At 33.7% G+C, this 19291-nt stretch overlaps 1 protein-coding gene across 2 annotated transcripts in view; it reads right to left on the reverse strand.

The window, feature by feature from the left end:
- Positions 1 to 464: 464 nt before the first annotated feature.
- Positions 465 to 19291, reverse strand: part of TMEM26 (transmembrane protein 26) — a gene marked incomplete at its 3' end in the record, with an annotated part of 42470 nt that continues 23643 nt past the window's right edge. For both annotated transcript variants that reach the window (XM_081267299.1, XM_081267298.1), the window contains exons 4-6: positions 18506 to 18726; positions 3502 to 3578; positions 465 to 856 (exon numbers count right to left, since the gene is read on the reverse strand). In XM_081267299.1, the coding sequence (XP_081123425.1) occupies positions 465 to 856; positions 3502 to 3578; positions 18506 to 18726 (690 nt within the window). The remainder of the gene's footprint in view (positions 857 to 3501; positions 3579 to 18505; positions 18727 to 19291) is intronic.

Below are 19291 nucleotides of genomic sequence, written 5' to 3' on the forward strand. Positions count from 1 at the left end.
GTTCTGCATTCACTGAATGTACATTTTTTGATGTCAGAGGGACATTGCAGAAAAGATTAGACGAGATAGTCTGACAATGCAGCCAAAGTTCAAAGCTTCTATATTTTCAGGTAACAGCTGCGACAGTTTGTCTGCACTAAATCTTTCCAGGGCATGTCACGGCAACCCTGTCCATAGCTTTTGAAACAGTTCAACACAAACAAATCACTTAGCTATTGAACAACTATCACATCTGATACCATCACAAGGAGGTTGTAGCCATAGCCACTAATCAAATGCTCCTTCCATTCCGTCAAAAAAAGAGAAAATTCTTCTGCTTTGACTTAAGATCACTTAACTATATTCATGTTGTTTCTTTGAAAATTACCATATGCAAAGACTGGGGGAAAAGAAGAAGGTGTACACGTCTGTAAGAAGAAACCAAAAGTCAAAATTTGTAGCTGCATGCTGCAGAGAAGAAATCACTATGGTGTCAGATGGCAGTCCTCCGAGGTGACTGGGGAGGCCTGCAAAGGAATGGACAGGCCTTCCTTTGACCCAGAGGGTTGAGCCAGGTATCTGTGCTGTGCATTGGGGCCCTCTGACGGGTGCCTCAGGGAAGCACGGAATCCCAAGGCCAACACCACCAGGCGGTAGAGGTGCAACACCACCACGAGGAAATTCTTCACCGCGAAGAACACCAGCATTTGATTTATCACTTTAAAATAGGTTATCAGTATGAGCCTCACAACAAGGAACGGGCCATCTTGTATGAAGATGCTGATTCCGATGTTCCACAAAGAGGAACTGCACTGGCAGAAGAACTGCTTGATGTATCCCCGCCTTGTCACAGCCAAGGGGCACTCGATGTGATGTACTGAAAACATAAGACAGACCCATGAGCGTACCTCTCTTAAATGTAGAAATGGAAGACAGATGAAATCAGACAAGTCAATAACCATGGGCCCTCTACTAGTAAATGGTGGGAAATAACTCTGATTTAATTTTGTCTGGAACAGGTGAAAGCTCTCTGGTCCTTCCCAATGCTTGGGTTTCATTAACTGAAAAAAAAAAAAATTTCAAATCAGCCTCTAGATCTCACTCTGAGGAAGCCTCAGTTAAATAGAGTGTTAAACAGAGAATAAAGAATTAAGGAGACTGCCATGTGTGTCTTGGAGGCCTGCACTGTAGGATGACTGTTCAGAAGTGGACTCAAGGCCTCATCTTGGGGAGTCTGGCTGCGAGATAATGAACAGCTTATTTCTTGCCTCAGTTTCTTCCTTTGAAAACTGTGTGAGGACAGGGTTTTCTACTCATTGGTTCATTTTGTTTTAATTAGAAATGACACCTCTGCTTCTCTTCCCTCTCTCATTCAATCTTCCCTTTGGAATGATGAGTGGCTTCCTTGACTGTTAAATTTGACAAAGTGTACCTGAGTCAGATCATTCTAGAACTTCTCATTAGTATCTACCTATTTTCTTTCTGACTGACTCAGTCATATGTGTAAAATGTGCTGTGAAAATCCAAGCGCTTATAATCAAATTCAAATTTAATTCATGTCAAACACATTTTTCTAATGGGGGAAGAGTCCAAATAAATGCCATTGTTATTTTATTTTGTCCTAATTTCTTATGCTTTTGTTTCACAGTTTCCTAGAAAGCCTGGATATAATTACTGATTTTCCAGTTGTACAAAAGGAGGTCCAATCAACAGATGAACCTTTTTGTTTTAATTTCTAAAATGTAAATTTAATTCAGGGTCAAGGACAGAAAATAATCCTTTTATAATAATGAAGCCTTCCATTTGGAGTTTTCAAACAAAGAATGCATTCCTTTACTGGAGCCTGCAAATATTATGAAGCTGCTTTGATATGGGTGAACATAATGTACTGTTTGTTGGAAAATACAATAGTGATTTAGTCAGAAGTAACATTTGGTCTTTGTTTTTCTAACAGCTGCATAACATTATCACCCCTGAAAATTCACAAAATTTCTTTCTTAAATAAAAAATTTCTTAGCAAGGCTATAAACCACAAGATATGAGAGGGTGAGGATAAGCATAGTGAATGACAGAAGAAAAACCAACATAAAAATCAGTAACAGCTTTTCCTAAGAAGTAAGAGTCCAGAAGTGGCTCTAAGAGGGCCCTAAAATTATTATTGGGTACTAACAGTGATGGGCCTGAATATTCTATCAGCAGACCAGATGACCAGCTAATATTCTGTCAGTTGATTAATAAGGATTGTGCACCTTCTAGGGCACAATCTAACAAAATCAGTGTGTGTGTGTGTGTGTGTGTGTGTGTGTGTGTGTGTGTTAGAATATAATTGTTTGTCATTATTAATTAGTAATTAGGTTTTGGTTTTTTGAAAAAGTTCCAGCAACTCTTTCCATCTGTTCTGATGACAAGTTTGTTTTGCAAAGTGGAAGCTAAGATCTAAAATGGTCTCAGTTATCGGAGCTTATCAAAGTGAACTGAAAAAAAAGACAGAAAAAAAGTTAAATATGCCTGTCCTAAGGATTCATTCTAACCCTGAGACCAGCAGATAGAGTATTTTAAAAAAAAGCCAGACTAAGAAAAATGTAATAATTAAATCCCATAATTTCTCCAAAGTGAGGAGTTACCCAGCAGAATTGCAAAACTCCATGGTACCAAAAAGCTGTGGTATGGCTCCATGTCAACCCCGTCCAGCTGAACTTTCTGGGATGGTAAAAATTTCCACATTTTTACTCCCATATCCATATCTAATATGGGAGCCACATGTGGCATTTGAGCACTTGAAATGTGGCTAGTGTGACTAAAGAACTAAACCAATAGTTTTATTTAACTTTAATTAACTTAAATTTGAAGAGCCACACGTGGCAAGTGGCTACCATGTTGGGCAAAGCATCTGTACATCCTTACTACTATGAACTGTCCAGGAAAGACCTTGCTTCTTGCAAAGTCTTTAAGGTTTATATATGGATTCAAGTAAAATCAAATGTCAATACAAGGGCTGCCATGGAGAAAAATTTTAATTTTTCATTTGTGGCCCTCAAATATCTATTATTCCCCCAATACATGGCTCTTACTTAGGAACAAAAATAATCCCTTACGAATATCAAAGAGATACTACTTTTACGCCAGCAACTTGCTAGACTCTTTATAAAAACTCTATGTTTATCACAAGAGCCATCAACCCTCCCTGTCATGATTATAATTACATTTCATGGTTGAAGAAACTGAGCCACAGACACACTAAAAAAATTTCAGGGGATTTTACAGATCATAAATGGTGGATCCATTATTTTAGTGAATATAAAGTTGTGTGATTGTCCACTGAACTATCTTCAGCTCATTATGCATCAGTGGATCCACTCATGGCTTTCCAATGTTTCCATCTACTTTCCTCCTAAGCTGAACTGTAACTAACTCTGGAATATCAAAAATGATAATTCTCTCAATTGTCTCATTAACTTTAGCAGAGTTTGCAATCAAGGGTTTTAATCTGATGTTTCTTTGCATAATTATCAAGACGTTTACCTGCCAGGTCCAGTGGAAACTGCAACATACTCCATGTCCATAAAGCAAGGATGATACAGACTAGCTTAGGGTTGTTCCTAGAATGCAACAAAATTTTAAATTAGTAATAAAACATATGATCACATGCAGAATAGAGAAAGTTTCTCAACCCACATATGAATCTATTCTTAATAAACCTCTTACAACTTGGAAAAATATGTAGGTGATATAATAAATCCATGAAAAAATCCATGCATAAAGGAATAATGAAAAAGAAATGAAACATAAAAAATCTAAAACTTACACTCAATATAAGCATGAATTATGACAAAACCCCTTGTTCCCACACTGCTCATCAGTTTTACAAGAGAATGGAAACATTATGGGAGAGAAGTGTAAGGAGGAAATGTTAGATATTGACATGGATGTTGAGAGGTCTGACTTCAAGAAATTTCAGGGGGAGACGCTGATGATTCTTCCAGGATTATAAGTGTCTAATTGAAAATGTCTCCCAAAGGGTAAGATAATGCTTAAAATTAAAAAGTTAAGCATGTAAAAGAAAAGTGTCTTTAGGTGGAAAAAAATGGGGTGATAAATAAATATTTGATAAATAAAGACTTATACCAGATACTGGACTGTAAAACAAGGAATATGTCTATTTCATCTACTGCTGTATCCTCTGTGTCTAGAACAGTGCCTGGAAAGTAACAGGCTGTAGATATAAATATATAGATATAGTTACACACACACACACACACACACACACACACACACACACGCACACCCAAGGCTTCATGCTTGCTAAGCAAGCACTCTACTGCTGAGCTACTTCCCAGCTCAGGACTCAACATACATTTATTGAAGGAATCATTAAATATACACAAGGGCCTGTGCTTGGGCCAATATACAGATATATTAGAGCTAAGAAAATGGTGTAGAAGACTAAAGTCAGAAAGAATAGGGGTAATGGAAATGCAAAGAATATTTTAAAAGTACCAATGTCATTTTTATTTTTAGCAAGAATACAAATGAAGTTATCAACTTGAAGTCAGTGATGAACAACAGATTTTTGTTTCTCTTTTGTCAAGAGAGATTTTCAACTGGAGAGGGCTAGAAAAGCATCGGGGAAGAGTAATTGAAACCAAACTTAATAGGGTGATTGTGAGGGATAAATTCTTCAAGTGTTGAGACCCTGAAAAATAAAATTTCAAAACTCTGAGAGAATTTGTAAATGAGATTTTCTGAGCCATCGTGATCCGTCTTGGCAGTTAATGGTGGAGACAATATTGGTGACAGGAAAAAAAAAAGCCTCAACTTCCAAAAAGAAGCAGAAATATATCTTAAAATACAAAAGGCCCATTAGTTTTAATGCCTATTTAGATTATACAAGTGATTCTTCAAAAGATTTCTGAGAACCCTTATAGAAAAAGACAGTAATTACCAAGAATCAGCACAGGTTCTCTGTGAACAATTGCACTGCTCTAAACTTATTTCATCTGCTTCCTTTTTAGAAATAGAATTGGATAACCAAGCAGGTGATGCCACATAAATTGATGATAGACATTTGGATTTATAAAAAGCTTCCTGGAGAAAGTTTCCCAAACGGTCCTATTAACAAAATTAAGAAATGTTCTGGGTGTGAGTACTTTAAGGCTGATTCCTAACTATGTAAATGACTCCCCAGGAGTCCTCTGATGAGTTGCTGCAAGATCTTTCTCTGATTCTGTTCTACTTCACATTCCATCAAGGGCCAGGTTGACAACACTGATGGGAGAAAGGCTTCTCACAGGCACATGTGACTAGGAACTTTGGCAGAAAATCAGGAATTAGAAAGACACAATCAGAATTCCAAAAGATGGAACTGGATAAACCTAAATTAGAAAGAAAGGATAGAAGAGAGAGCATTTCAGAAGCAGCTTTGAAAAAGGCTCCAGGGTTTTCCCTTACTCTTACATAATTATAAATCCACAGGGTGAACTGATTTATGATTTTCCAAAATCAAATGCAATTGGCCAACTCACAAGAAATATAAAATCTAGAATTTTAACTGGAAGTGCCTTTGGAACGTGGACATCATATTTCTCTCTTTGTAACATCTGTATCTATACTCATTTTCTATACACAATAAGTGCCTGGATTTTAAAATAATGTTACCTGTAGTTTCCAACCTTGAGACTTGTGTAATAGGCAGTTTTCTAAATGATCACTTCATGATCTCACTTGATTCTCATATCAACTCTACAAAGTAGGCATAATTATCATTCACATTTGACTAAGGAGGAAACTGAGTCATAGAGAATCAAGGTACATTGTCTAAAGTAACATGGTTTTAAGAATTAAGAGCAGAAAATTTCTACCATTACATTATGCTATTTCCAGGAATGGAATGGAAAGTTTTAACCCTACTCTATTTTATAATACTCAGAACACACCTGAAATATTATGTATTATGCTTCATGGTAAATTTGTAAATTTATTTGTTCCAATGGGGAGAGACAACTATGGTAAGGGAATTTGGAGTTGTATTAGATGTGGATTGCTTAAGAAACTGAAAACCATACAAGTTTCCTTTAAAGTTTTATTTAATATGTTTAAAGGGCTACAATGGGGAAAAGAAAGTAAACATATCTGTGATTTCACAGGGACAATTCAGGTTCAAAGCATCTGGTTGCATCTGTAGGAACCCAAATTTCATCACAACAGAAGAAAATACTTTCTAATAATATTAACTCAAACCTGAATAAGTTGCTACTTAAATCCATATATCCTGTAATATGATTTTTCAAATAGACCTACAGAAGAACTTGTTAATGTTTTGGAGAGGACTTTTCAGTAGATGCAAAATAGATTTTTCCTAAGATGGTCACTTCTGAAGTCTTTTGCAATCCCAAACTTCAATAATTCTCATAAAAACTCATATGCAATTTGTCTGCAAGGCAGTAGAATGTGGTGGTAATGCATGGGATCTAGTAGAAAGTGATCAGAATTTAAATGTCAGCTCCCACTCTCTCCAGAGAAATAGGATGAGGGACTCTCATCCTGGCTTTATCAATTATAAGCTACATGAATATATAAAAGTAGTGTAGCATCTGCATGCTTTATTTTACCCATCTGCACTATGAGGATAACCATAACAATAGCTATTAGATTTTATTTGATTGTTTTAAGTGTATTATTTTACTATGTTAAAGATAGAAAGATCTTGGAACAACACCTAACACAGGTTAAGTGTGAGAGAACCCTGCAAGTCAGTTTTATTTTATTACAGGTAATTTTGAGACTTTCAAACTATATATATATATTTTCTTATAAAATGGAGATAATGGAAGTCTCAGCTCATAGGGCTACTTTAAGTGCTAAATAACTCATTAAAGAACTTCTTGGCACACAGCAAATGACAAATAGGCATTACATTCTTTTTTTTGTTTTGTTTTGTTTTTGTTTTTTTTTTATTTTATTGTTGGTTGTTCAAAACATTACATAGTTCTTAACATTCTTGTTGTTGTTATTATTATTATTGATGATGATGATAAAGCTGATGATGTTAACTTGCTTCTTATATTCTTTCATGTCTCAATTGTATCCTCTTAGGAAATAGGGACAAATTATAGCCTAACCTTACCCTAACCTTGCAATAATGAATGTTTATTTTTACACATATATATCTATCCACATATAAAATACGGAAGAATATAGGTATTGGGAAAGATATTGGTAAAATTAAAAAAAATCACATTGTAACAGTGGGTCTGAAAATTTTAAAGCAGACAAATATGAATTATTGAATCACACAGTGAAATTACTCAAAAAGGTTAAATGTTGGAATGAAAATAAATCACTGAGCTAAAGTTGCAAAAGTCAAGATTTTCAAAGGAACTTGGGGGTGGATTTATCCACCATGGTTCCATGTGTATAATCCCCCTTCATGCATGTCAACTGAGGAGCATGGCAGGCAATGGCCTTCATAAAGAGAAAAAGAACTTGAGAAGTATGATTATTGATGTATCAGTTTTCTACTTGGAAGGATAAAAACTGGCATTTGGTGGATCAGCACCCCATCCTGGGCTGCAAATTAAAAATAAAGTCATACTTTTCCAACTTGCTTAACTAATTCTTTCTGGAAATATAAATATTCTTATAAACAATGATAATCAGTGAAGAAAATTTAGCTAGCTTTTAAGAAGTCACTTGACAAAAAACATAAAGAAAATAAGAAATACATGAGAGAAGGAAAAAGAAAGAAAACAAAGTGTAAACTAGCTTCGAAGAAATGTCTCATTAAACAAAATAAAGAGAAATTAAGAAAAAATACAATAAAAATACAGTAAGATTCTTCTTTGTGTACTAAAATACAATGAAATACCAGTAATGTTATGAAAATAGATTTTCTTCTTTGTAAATGATTTATATTCAGCAAAAGATTGCACAATGATTTCCAAATTATGAATGGCAAGCAAAACTCCTTCTGGAAATGATATTGGAATTCAGACTCATGACAATGTCAGAAGGTGGGTACAGCAAAGTCAAAAGGTCGGTAAATCTTTCCCCCAACAAGTAAGTATAACACCAGACAAATTGTCAAAAATAACCATTCCAGGCTATGGAATGCAACCAGAGACAAACAACAAATTGATTAGCATTTATTCATGAAAATGTCGGACTTCAAGTAAAGAGCAGGGAGAATCTGCAGCATTTTTACTCATGGATATTGTCATATCTTCAGCTTGACTGTGTTCAAGAAAAATTGCACTGGACGGAATTAAACAGGCAAGGAAGAATTAATTCAGGAGATAGATTGAACACAACTCTGCTGAAACAAAAGGTAGGATTTTTTAAGCACTGGGGCAAGCTAGTGGAAAAGTTCAGGTTGGAGGTTGATCAATGTGATTAGATCATTTCTGTTTGCTAATTGTCATGTATTAGTGTTGTGCTCTTACACTGACACATAGACTGGAATTTATCTTTCTTCATGATATTTTTTACATTTACTATATACATTACTGCATTTAAAAGACCTGGCTCTTAGATCCTTGAAAAAGACATTCTTGGCTTTTCAACCCTCAAGATTCTGGGAGAAGATTTACATCTCAAAGAGATGGAGAAAAGATTTACAATTTCAATTTTGTTTTTTTAAATAAAAGCTCTAGGAAAAAGGAAGCCCTGGACTCTAGGCAGTAAAAGCACACAAAGTTAATTCAAGTTGTGAACATGTTAAGACCATCTTGATCAGTAGGAATGGTAGTTTTACCAAAAAGTGCTTGGCGATGAAAACCAGAGGCCCCTTGTGGCCTGAGGTTTGGAAAGAAGTATGAAATCTCACACTCAGAGGTGTGGTCAATATAAGTAACAAACTTCCTTGGAAATTGAAGGGAAAATCCACAGCTCTTCTATTTTGAGGTTGCAATCCCACTTGGGATTGATAGGTAGCAGACAGATGTGAGAGGTGGGAACATGAATTTAAGAGTAAATTCTGTAGACGGGGTCTACTGTGCTGACTCCCACATGCTTTTCTTAAAAAAAAAAAAAAAAAAAAAGAAAAGAAAAAAAAAAGAAGAATCAAAGCTAATCTGGCCCTGCCCTAGCCTAAGTCAATAGGATGTAGTACATTTCTCAGCAAACAACCTTTTATCTTGTAGAAGAAATGCAGGCTCAAATGCTCCTACCCTGTCAATAAAAATAAACACAAGTTACCATAAAGGGGGAACTTTTGTGACCTTTATGCAGACCAGATTTCAGAATTCAGAAAGACACAAGAATCAGAAGCAAAAGCCTACCAACTATTAAATCCGTAAGAACAAGTTCCAATTAGAACCAGTCGGCCCAGACCAAGGTAACCCCGGGTTGCTTTTAGATCGTCAGAATGTCACTATAATAGTAAAATTTCCCCTCCATGGGGTTAGACCACACACAGCAAGAACTTGAAAGTCTGAAGCAAATTTGCTGCCAGTCAAATGACATGAAGTGGATCTGGGTGAGGCTCTCTGGAAACTTCCCTGGGAATCTAGAATGAAACTGGACAATGAGGGTCTAAATTGACTCTCTCCTTTCTGAGAGGAACCACCCACTCTACTTTTTGTCCTTGACAGTGTCTTTATTCATTTTTCCTTTCCCTTCTGATAAACTCCTTCCTGCTATTATGTGTGAGATTTGAAATCCTTCCTTCGGGGTTACAAAGAACTTGTCATGAATCCCTGTGGTTGTTTCAACTCCACGGGTGGATCTCTCTGTGCAACAGCCGAATGATAAGCTAACTTTAAATATCATGGAGACATGGTCAAAGTGAGAGAGCTATAAAGAGCCTAGATAAGTTCTCCTTCCTGTATGGTGACTGACTAAGAAATCGCTGGCAGTGCAAAGAAGACCCAGAAGGATCTAGTTTAAATTAAAAGATGAAGTATACCTGGAATCTTCCTGAACTTTAAATGTGCTACTCAATCCATACACAGATCAGAGGGTAGAAATCATAAAGGATCAGTATTTGATGACAATCTCTGCCCAAATTACCAACTAATCACAAGTTTTGATGTGGCCACTGGAATGCTAAGCTAAAAATAGAACTAAGAATTTTAAAAACCTGAGACATCAGTGATTGCAATCCAAGGAGAGGTAGATTCCTAGGATTAGGTAAACTAAAGCAACAAAGGAAGAAACCTGAGGTGATGATGGGGAAGTTTGAAAATGTTCAGTTTTCCACAAAGAAAGTATGTGAAATGCAAAATGTAGAAATGTGGGACCTATAATTACACTGCAGTGGAGGGACAGTCAGTAGAAACTCACCCTAATGGGGCTTAGACAGTAACGTCAGCAGAAAAAGACATCAAAACAGACAATGAGTATAGTTGAAAGAATGAATTGTGTTTTATAAATGAAAGGAATATCTGATGTCAGTGACTTAAATAAAAAATCTAATAATGAAATAGCAAAAATATAAAATTATCAAAGAGAATCTTTAGAGTTGAAAATATATAAATTGAAATGAAAAATTCACTAGACAGACTCTGATTTTTTTACTCTATGTCTAGATTTGAGATGGAAAAAGAAAGAACCAGTGACCTGGGAGATAAATCGATGGAAACTATCAAATCTGAAGTTCAGCAAGTAAAACAGATTGAAGAAAAATCAATTGATGGAACATGGTCAAGGATGTGCATTTTTAATAGGATTCCCAGCAGAAAAAGCAAACAGAGCAAGGAAGTTATTTAAAGATATAATGGCTGAAATATCTTAAAGAGAAAATAATTTACAGATCCAACTTCAACAAAGCCTTATAAAGATGAAAAGCAAAGAGAAATGCACCTGGGTATATCACAGTCAAACAACTAGAAGACAAAGAGAAAAAGAAACCCTGAAAATAATGAAGAGAAAATTGATTCATCATGTGCGGGATACCAACAAAATAACTAATGATTAATATCTAATATGAAACAGTGAAGATCAGAAGACAATGGGATAGTATATATAAATCCTGAAAGAAAAATAAAGTGGTAAACCAAGAATTTCATCTACAACAAAACTATTCTTCAAACATCAAGACAAAATAAACACATTTCCATGTAAAGAAAGACAGAAGAGTGTGTTAATTAGCCCATTTGCCTTAGAAGAAACACTAAATGAAGTCCATTCTGATGAAGGGAATTACATTAGACAGTAATTTAAGTCCACCTGAAGGAATGAAGAGTATCAAAATAGAAAATCTAGTGGAAAACAGAAAAGACATATGAAATATTATATGACCATATAAATAGCTTCTTCTCTTAACTTTATTTTTTTAAAAAAACAAAAGATTGGTCTGGTAACGTGCGGTAACGTGCTCACCTGGCATGCACAGGGTGCTGGGTTCTATCCTCAGCACCACATAAAAATAAAATAAAAATGTGTCCACCGAAAACTAAAATATAAATATTAAAAAATTCTCTCTCTCTCTCTCTCTCTCTCTCTCTCTCTCTCTCTCTCTCTCTCCTCTCTCAATAAAAAAATTAAAAAAAAACAAAAGATTATAAAGAATAATAATGACATAACTATGTGGTTTGGTTTGTAGCATACAAAGACATATATATGCACAACCATAATAGCAAAAAGAAGGGGGATGAAATGGAGTTATGGGTAAGGAAGCAAATGAAGCTATAGAGCTGTGATCAAATGGAGAAATATTGATGTGCTTTGCTGGAACTAAAGTTAGTATTAATCTATGAGAAAGTCTAAACAAGTAAATACACATTTTTCTCAAGCACACATAGAATATTCTGTGAGGTAGGCTATATCCTAGATAAATAAATCTTAATAAATTAAAAATATTAAATCATTTTAAATTATATTTACAGACTATAATAAAAGTAATTTTTTAAAAAAAATTGGAAAATATCCACATATTTGAAGTTAAATCTCTTTTTTATAAATACACAAGGGAAAATCACAGGAGAAACTGCAAAATATTTTGAATTATATTAAACAAAAGGATAATTTGTCAAAATTTATAATGCACTGGAAAAGCACTGCGTAAAGGGAAATGGATGGCTTTGGATGTTTATGAGGAAAGAAAGAAGGTCTCAGATCAATAGTTAAAGTTTCCACATTTAGAAACTAGAAAAAAAAAAGAACAAATTAAATCCTAAACAAGCATAAGATATAAAACAAACAACAGAGCAGAAATGATTAAAATGAAAATAGAGAAAATCAATAAAATCAAAAGCTGGTTATTTTTGAAGATTGACAAAATCAGTAAATACCACCAAACAAAACAAACAAGTAAACAACTCCCCTCTAGGAAAAACATGGAGAATGACAAATAGCCAAACCGAGAAATGAAAAAGAGGGTATCACAACTGATTCCATAGACTTTAAAATGTAGTAAGTGAATAATATGGACAATTTTATGCCATAAATTAGAAACAAATGAAACTGAACATCTAGAAAGAAAAATACAACCAAAATTAACTAAAGAAAGAGAATATATAAATAGACCTATTAGAATCAATGATCTTGATTTGGCGAATTAAAAAACAAGCAAACGGGCTGGATTGTGGCTCAGCGGTAGAGTGCTCACTTAACACATGCGAAGCCCTGGGTTCAATCCTCAGCAACACATAAAAATGAATAAATAAAATAAAAGTATTGTGTCCAATTACAACTAAAAAAATAAATAAATATTAAAACAAACAACATATAAAACTTCTATAAAGAAGAGCCTGGGCCCAGAAGTCTTCCTAGGTGAATTTTGCTATTTCTTCTTTAAGTATTTGTATAATTATACAAATACTTAAAGATACTTAAAGAAGAAATAGCAAAATTTTTCAAAGTAAAGGAGAGCATGCTCCTGGGGTATTTAATAAGGTCAATATAACCCAGATACAAAGGCCAGAGAAAGATGTTAGAAAAAGAACAGTAGAAATCAATATTCCTCAGGAGCATTGATATATATATTAGCAAAATGTTAGCAAACTGAATCCAAGGAACATTTAAAAAAGAGTATACAACATAACTAAGTAGAATTTATTAAAAATACATTGAGAGTGGTTTAAAATCTAAAAATTAGTTAATATAATAAACTTTTATAGAATAAAGAACAACAAAATCATCTCAAAAAAAAGCAGTAAAGGGATTTAACAAAATTCAACACCCATAAACACTTATAAGGGGAGAGAAAAACTTCCAGTAATACAAATATAAAAGGGAATTTAGTCAAGTTGATAAAGATGATCTATGTATAACTTAACCTCACATTATCCTTAATAGACAAAACATTAATCTCTTGAGATTGAAATATTCACACATTACTTCTTTTCAATATTGAAAAAAAGTTTCTTGCTGTGCACTATTTCAAGAAAAAGAAACTAAAGTCATATGGATTAGAAAAAAATAAAAACTGTCCTTATTCACAAATGATCTTATATGTAGAACACATTGAGGCATAGGACAAATAAGCAATTTAGCACAGTTACTGGGTACAAAATCATCATACAAAAAAATTGTGTCTATAGCAATGAAAATATGAAAATGAAATTAAGAAAGTGCTTGTGTAGCAAGAGCATTCAAAAAATAAAATATATAGGAGAAAAACATTTTGGAACAGCAGCGTGAGACTTGTACATTGAAAATAGCAAAATGTTACTAAGACAAATTAGGGAACATCTTTACACAAAAATGAGACGTTTCAACAACAAGACATAATATTGACAAGATACCAACTCTTCCCAAACTTACCCTCTGATTTAGTTATTTCCTATCAAGGCCACAAATTTTTCTTTTTATTTTGTTTGCTTTTGCTAGAACTGAATAAGGTAATCATGACAATTTGAAGGAAATGCAAAAGACCTTGAATAGCTAAGTCATTTTTTTTTTTATGAAAAGAAATGTCAGAGGACTTCAAGTATCTCATTTCAAAAGTGACAGTAAAGCTACAGTAATCATGATAGTGTGGCTTTGGTATAAAAACAAACATGTAGTTTAATGGAACACAATAAAAAGTCCAGACAAAATCCCTTAACATCTGTGGTCAATTGATTGTTGATGAAGATGCCAAGTCAACATGATAGGAAAAGAATATTTAAAAAAAAATATTGTTGGAACAATTAATCCCAGCTCGGGCAATAAACAGGGCTGGGACAATGACAATATTTTTTAAAAAGCAAGTTGGAAACTTACCTCACACTATACACAAAAATGAAGTCAAATTGGACAATAAAAATAAATAAAAGAATTTCAAAAGTTCCTTTAAAAAATTGAAGAGAAGGTATTTTTGATTTTTAATTTTTAATTTCTGATTTATTATTTCTTAGATATGATACCAAGAAGCATGATAGAAAACAGAAAATATTGACAGCTTTGGACATCAAAATTTTTAAACTGTGTTCTTCAAAAGATAACATTATAAAAATAAGTGGAATAATGGGTATCGATACTTGCATTTATATAACTGATAAAGGACTTGTATCTAGAATATATTTTAAAACTGTTACAGCTCACTAATAAAATAGTCCAATTTGAATGAACAAAAATTTGTTAGGCTTGGTGGCACACACTTCTAATCCCAGTGACTGGGGAGGCTGAGGAAGAAGGATCACAACTTCAAATCTTCAGCAACATAGTGAGACCCTGTCTCAAAATAAAAAATAAAAATGTCTGGGGATATGGCTTAGTGGTTAAACACCCTGTGGTTTAATCCCTGGTATACTCCTTCATAAAATAAAGTGGGCAAAAATTTTAATAGGCACTTCAAAAAAGATATATAAGTAGCTAATAACCATGTGCAAAGATAATGAATAATGTTCATTGTTAAATACAAATTAGAGCCAAAATGAAAAAAAAAAGTCTGAGCAAGAATATGGAGAAAATGGAACTATCATACATTACTGGTTGGGAATATAAAATGGTAAAGCTACTCTAGAAACACTGTGACAGTTTTTTTTTTAAAGTTAAATATGCACGTAAAATAAAATTAGTCCTTCTACTTCTAGGTAATTATGGGAGAGAAATGAAAACATATGGAAATGTTGGTAAATGAATGTTCACAGCAACATCACTCTTAATAGCATAAAGCTATAAGTAATGCACATATATATCCACTAAACAGATAAACAAATGTGGCACATGCATAAAATGGAATAGTATGCAACAATTAAAACAAGAACCAGAAAGATTAACATGGATGAACCCTAAAACATTATGCCAAATGAAAAAAAAAGACAAAAAAGAATACCTATTTTATAATTCCATTTACATGAAATTTCTAAAACATAAAGATCTGTGCAGGCAGAAAGTAGGTTAGTGGTTGCTTATGGTGGGTGGCAGAAGTGAAAATTGATGGCAAATAGCTATAATATTTTTTAGAGTAATGAGAATATTCTAAATCTAGATTTTATTTATGGTGCCACAAATTTATAATTTGATAATATCATTAGACTTTAGAATTAAAATAATTCAGCTTTTTGGTGTTTAAACTCTTACTCCATAAAGCTGTTAGAAAAAAATTGTAAGATCATAAGATTTAGACACCTAGATAAATTCATAAAATTAATCAGATGAACTTTAGTTGTGCCAAAGGAGTAAATTGATTTATTCTTCAAAAATTATATCTGACATATTATTTAAAATATAGGAAAGAGATTTAGGTGGAGCATGGTGGTTCACTCCTATGATCCCAAGTACTTGTGAGTTCCAGGACAACCTTAGCAAAACAGTGAGGCCCTTTCTCAAGTAAAAAAAGTATATACTGTTAGTCTTTTCCTCATGCTCTTCCTTCCGGAGAGAAAGGGAGAGAGAAGGGAAAGCATATGGAAATGGTAGGAGACCTTCAATGATACACAAAATTATAAGAGGTTATGAGGGGCAAGGGGGAGGGGGGAAAAGGGGATAGAATTGAACAACAGCAGAGGAGGTAGAGAGGGAAGATGGGAGGGGAGGGGAGGGGAGGGGGGATAGTAGGGGATAGGAAAGGTAGCAGAATACAACAGTCACTAATATGCCATTATGCAATAATGTGAGTATGTAACAGATGTGATTCTGCAATCTGTATTTGGGGTAAAAATGGGAGTTCAAAACCCAATTGAGTCTAATGTATGAAAGATGATATATCATGAGCTCTGTAATGTTTTGAACAATCAATAAAAAAAACCAAAAAAAAAACAAACAAATATATATATGACATATTTGTGATGTAGTTCTCATACCTCATTATTGTATTGTAGGCTTTCTTCTAAAAATGTCAGCTCAAAATATAGAATAAAATAAGAGAAAATAAAATGTCATAATAATAAGCTATGCTGAACAAACCACAATGAAGTAACCAATTTATTATAAACATCTTTTCTTAAACATTAGTTTATTCTCCCTGATAAAGGAAGAAGGCTATGTCTCAGTGGGAAGAGATTAAAGATCTCCTTTGAAAGACAGACATTTCACAGTGTCAATTCTTATAGTAAAGGCAGGACTTGAGACAGGAAATCAGACCCTGGAAGCTGGCTTTTAGGAGACGAGAAAAATTCTAGATATACTTTAGGACTTGACTTTGGGTGTAGAGGACATTTGAGTAATGGAGGTACATGGGAGTAGAATAGAGATTACAAAAGGCCACTAAACACACTAAAACTTATATAAAATGGCATACTATTTGCAGATATTATGTGCACATTTTCCCATATTCTTTAAATCATCTCTAGAGTACTTACAACACCTAATATAATGTAAATGCTATGTAAATAGTTGCTGCACTGTATGGTTTAGGGAAAAAAATGACCAGACAAAAAGTCTGAATATGTTCACTATATATACATTTTAAAATATTTTCTATCTGCATATGTAGAACCTGTAGATATAGCTTGCTTGGAATATGATACATGTTTAAAAATTTCAAAAATAGACATTTGTGAAAGTATTCAGAGCGATATGCAGACCCCGAAAGGAATCGGGGGATTTAAATATCCTGAAATATCATGTGTTACCTAAATCCTCACTGAGTTGAAATAGACTTGTTTTGGGTAGAACTGAGCATCCTTCATGCAGCACTTGCCTCACCATTCACCGTGTGCTACCCATTCTCTGCCTGGCACCCTGCCTGGCACATGTTACCCAAGAAATCCATTGTTGGTGAAAAAAGGCCTCGTGATTTTCAAAGATTTTTTTTTTTTTGAGACTGGGGAATTAAATAAACTTATTTAATAGTCAACATTTATTGGCAACCACAGATCTATAAATTGCTTCTTGATGTCATTTCTGGATGGGACTCATAAAGAGTCTAATAATTCAGTTTGGTATTTCTCAGATTTTTATGACTGGCCTGTAAAACATATCCGCCCCCATTTCCCTAAATATTTAACATGTATATATTTATTTCTAGAAAGCTATAGTTTGTTATCCTTGTATTGTCATGTCCCTGTCACTGTAGATATTTATTATTTTTATGTGATTTGTCATGATATTTTCACATTTTTCTTAGAATCACATTGTGTTATAATTATCATTAAACTACTTAAAAATAAATTATACAGTGTAAGTCACAGACAAAATATAAGGCATTAAAACTACAGAAATAAACACTTTGAAGACAATGTACCAATTTAGATTTGATTCTTTTTAAAAGAATATGTCAACTTAATAATCGAAAAGAAAAATTAATATAAATGAAACAAGAAATGATCTTATAAAGATAACCAATGGTTATAAATATAATTTGTACTATAATTGAGATATTAAGTTTACTCAATAAGTTAGTATATTTTGCTCAGCTTTATGTTATGTTGTTTGAGAAACACAGCATAAAGTAAACTGTAGCATTAAAAGCCAGCCTCATTCCAATTTATTTTTATAGCATAGTGCAAAACAACCCAAGCTTAAAGTACATTCAGGCACTGAGACTTAAATCCCTAATGGGAAGAAAGTAGTTCCATAAACAGATGTGATCATGGATTCTGAGTTTATTTGCTTGTGGCAAAAATAAAAGTACCAACTCAATAAGTTTTAATTTATAGGCATCTACACCAAAAAGCCTTTGGGCGCTTTGAACAAAACTGACTAAAAATAAAATTTTGTAAAATAAAACTTCATCTGCCCCATTCTACATTCACACAAGGGAATGTAAATTCTCCAACTGAAGAAGAGAGAGAGTTCTCCATGTCTTTTGGAATTACAGCTACACTGTGCTCTAGGAGAGGATTTTACAATCAGTTCCTGGTACTTGGTAATGTGAAAGAGGAATTAGGGATGATTTTTCCACTACAGAAGTTTTCCCCATAAAATGGCCCCACTTGACCTATAGTCATACAAGCATGCATAGCTTTTCTGTTCTCATTCACAAGCCATATTATGCGTCCTTTTATCTGGTAGAAATCTCCTTTATGTAGTAGTAGTGGTAGTAGTGGTAGAAATACTATAAACATCATATCAGTTCCAAGCATGTATCTAAATAGCTACAAATTGTACTATCTTAACATTGAACATATGAAATACTCAAATTCTTGTTCATACGAGATACAAATTAACAGAAAGAGAGGTGCATGGTACTAACCTTGAAAAGAAGCACTGCAGTACTTACCTCACATTATTTAATCCCAGAGTCTCACTGGTAAATTCCAGTATGTCAGCAGCTGTTCCCACAAACATAAGGAGAAGTTCTGAGAGCTCGTCTCGAGTGATGGCACCTCCAATAGGTAGAAGCCATCTTCCAATTATTAGCAGTAACAGGAATGTCTGATGGAGTCCCAAAGTCCAAGTCGTCTCACATACTGCAGATAAGTTATGTACAAAAACTTTGGCCTGTTTAACAGAAATGTCAGACAGAAGGATTATGAGCTTGTAGAGAGATGCTTTCTTCACCACAGCTTTCAAGTTAGTTTGCATCTGTAGATGTATTCAGGAGTTAACCCTTCTTTTACTGATGAAAATAACACTCTGTTCTGCTGCACACAGAAAAAAGAAATATACATCTAATGTGAGCCTTAAGGTAAGGCTACAACTAGCAAGTAATTTAAACCTTATACTTCTGAGTGAGATTGCACATATGATATTTAAAGAGCCAATTTTACAATGTTTTAAAGATCATTGCTCATTTTATTATACTCTATAACAAAGTATAATACATAGAAAAATTTTATAAATTCTATATTAAAATCACAAAAGGAGTCCTGTAGTTTTCTTTTGCAGATTTAAAATCTGAATTTACTAACCTGGAGATATTTTTAGCATGGTACAATCTTCCCTTTCATTTATTATTGCCTTAAAACTGTATCTTATCAAGACAGCAAAAATGTAATAATGTTTATCATGTTATCTTAAGAAAGAGAATAGCAGTTATTATTTTTATTCTGAATATTTAACCTAT

This window comes from Spermophilus citellus (assembly GCF_964194105.1).
Source record: "Spermophilus citellus genome assembly, chromosome: 15".
NCBI lineage: Eukaryota > Metazoa > Chordata > Mammalia > Rodentia > Sciuridae > Spermophilus > Spermophilus citellus.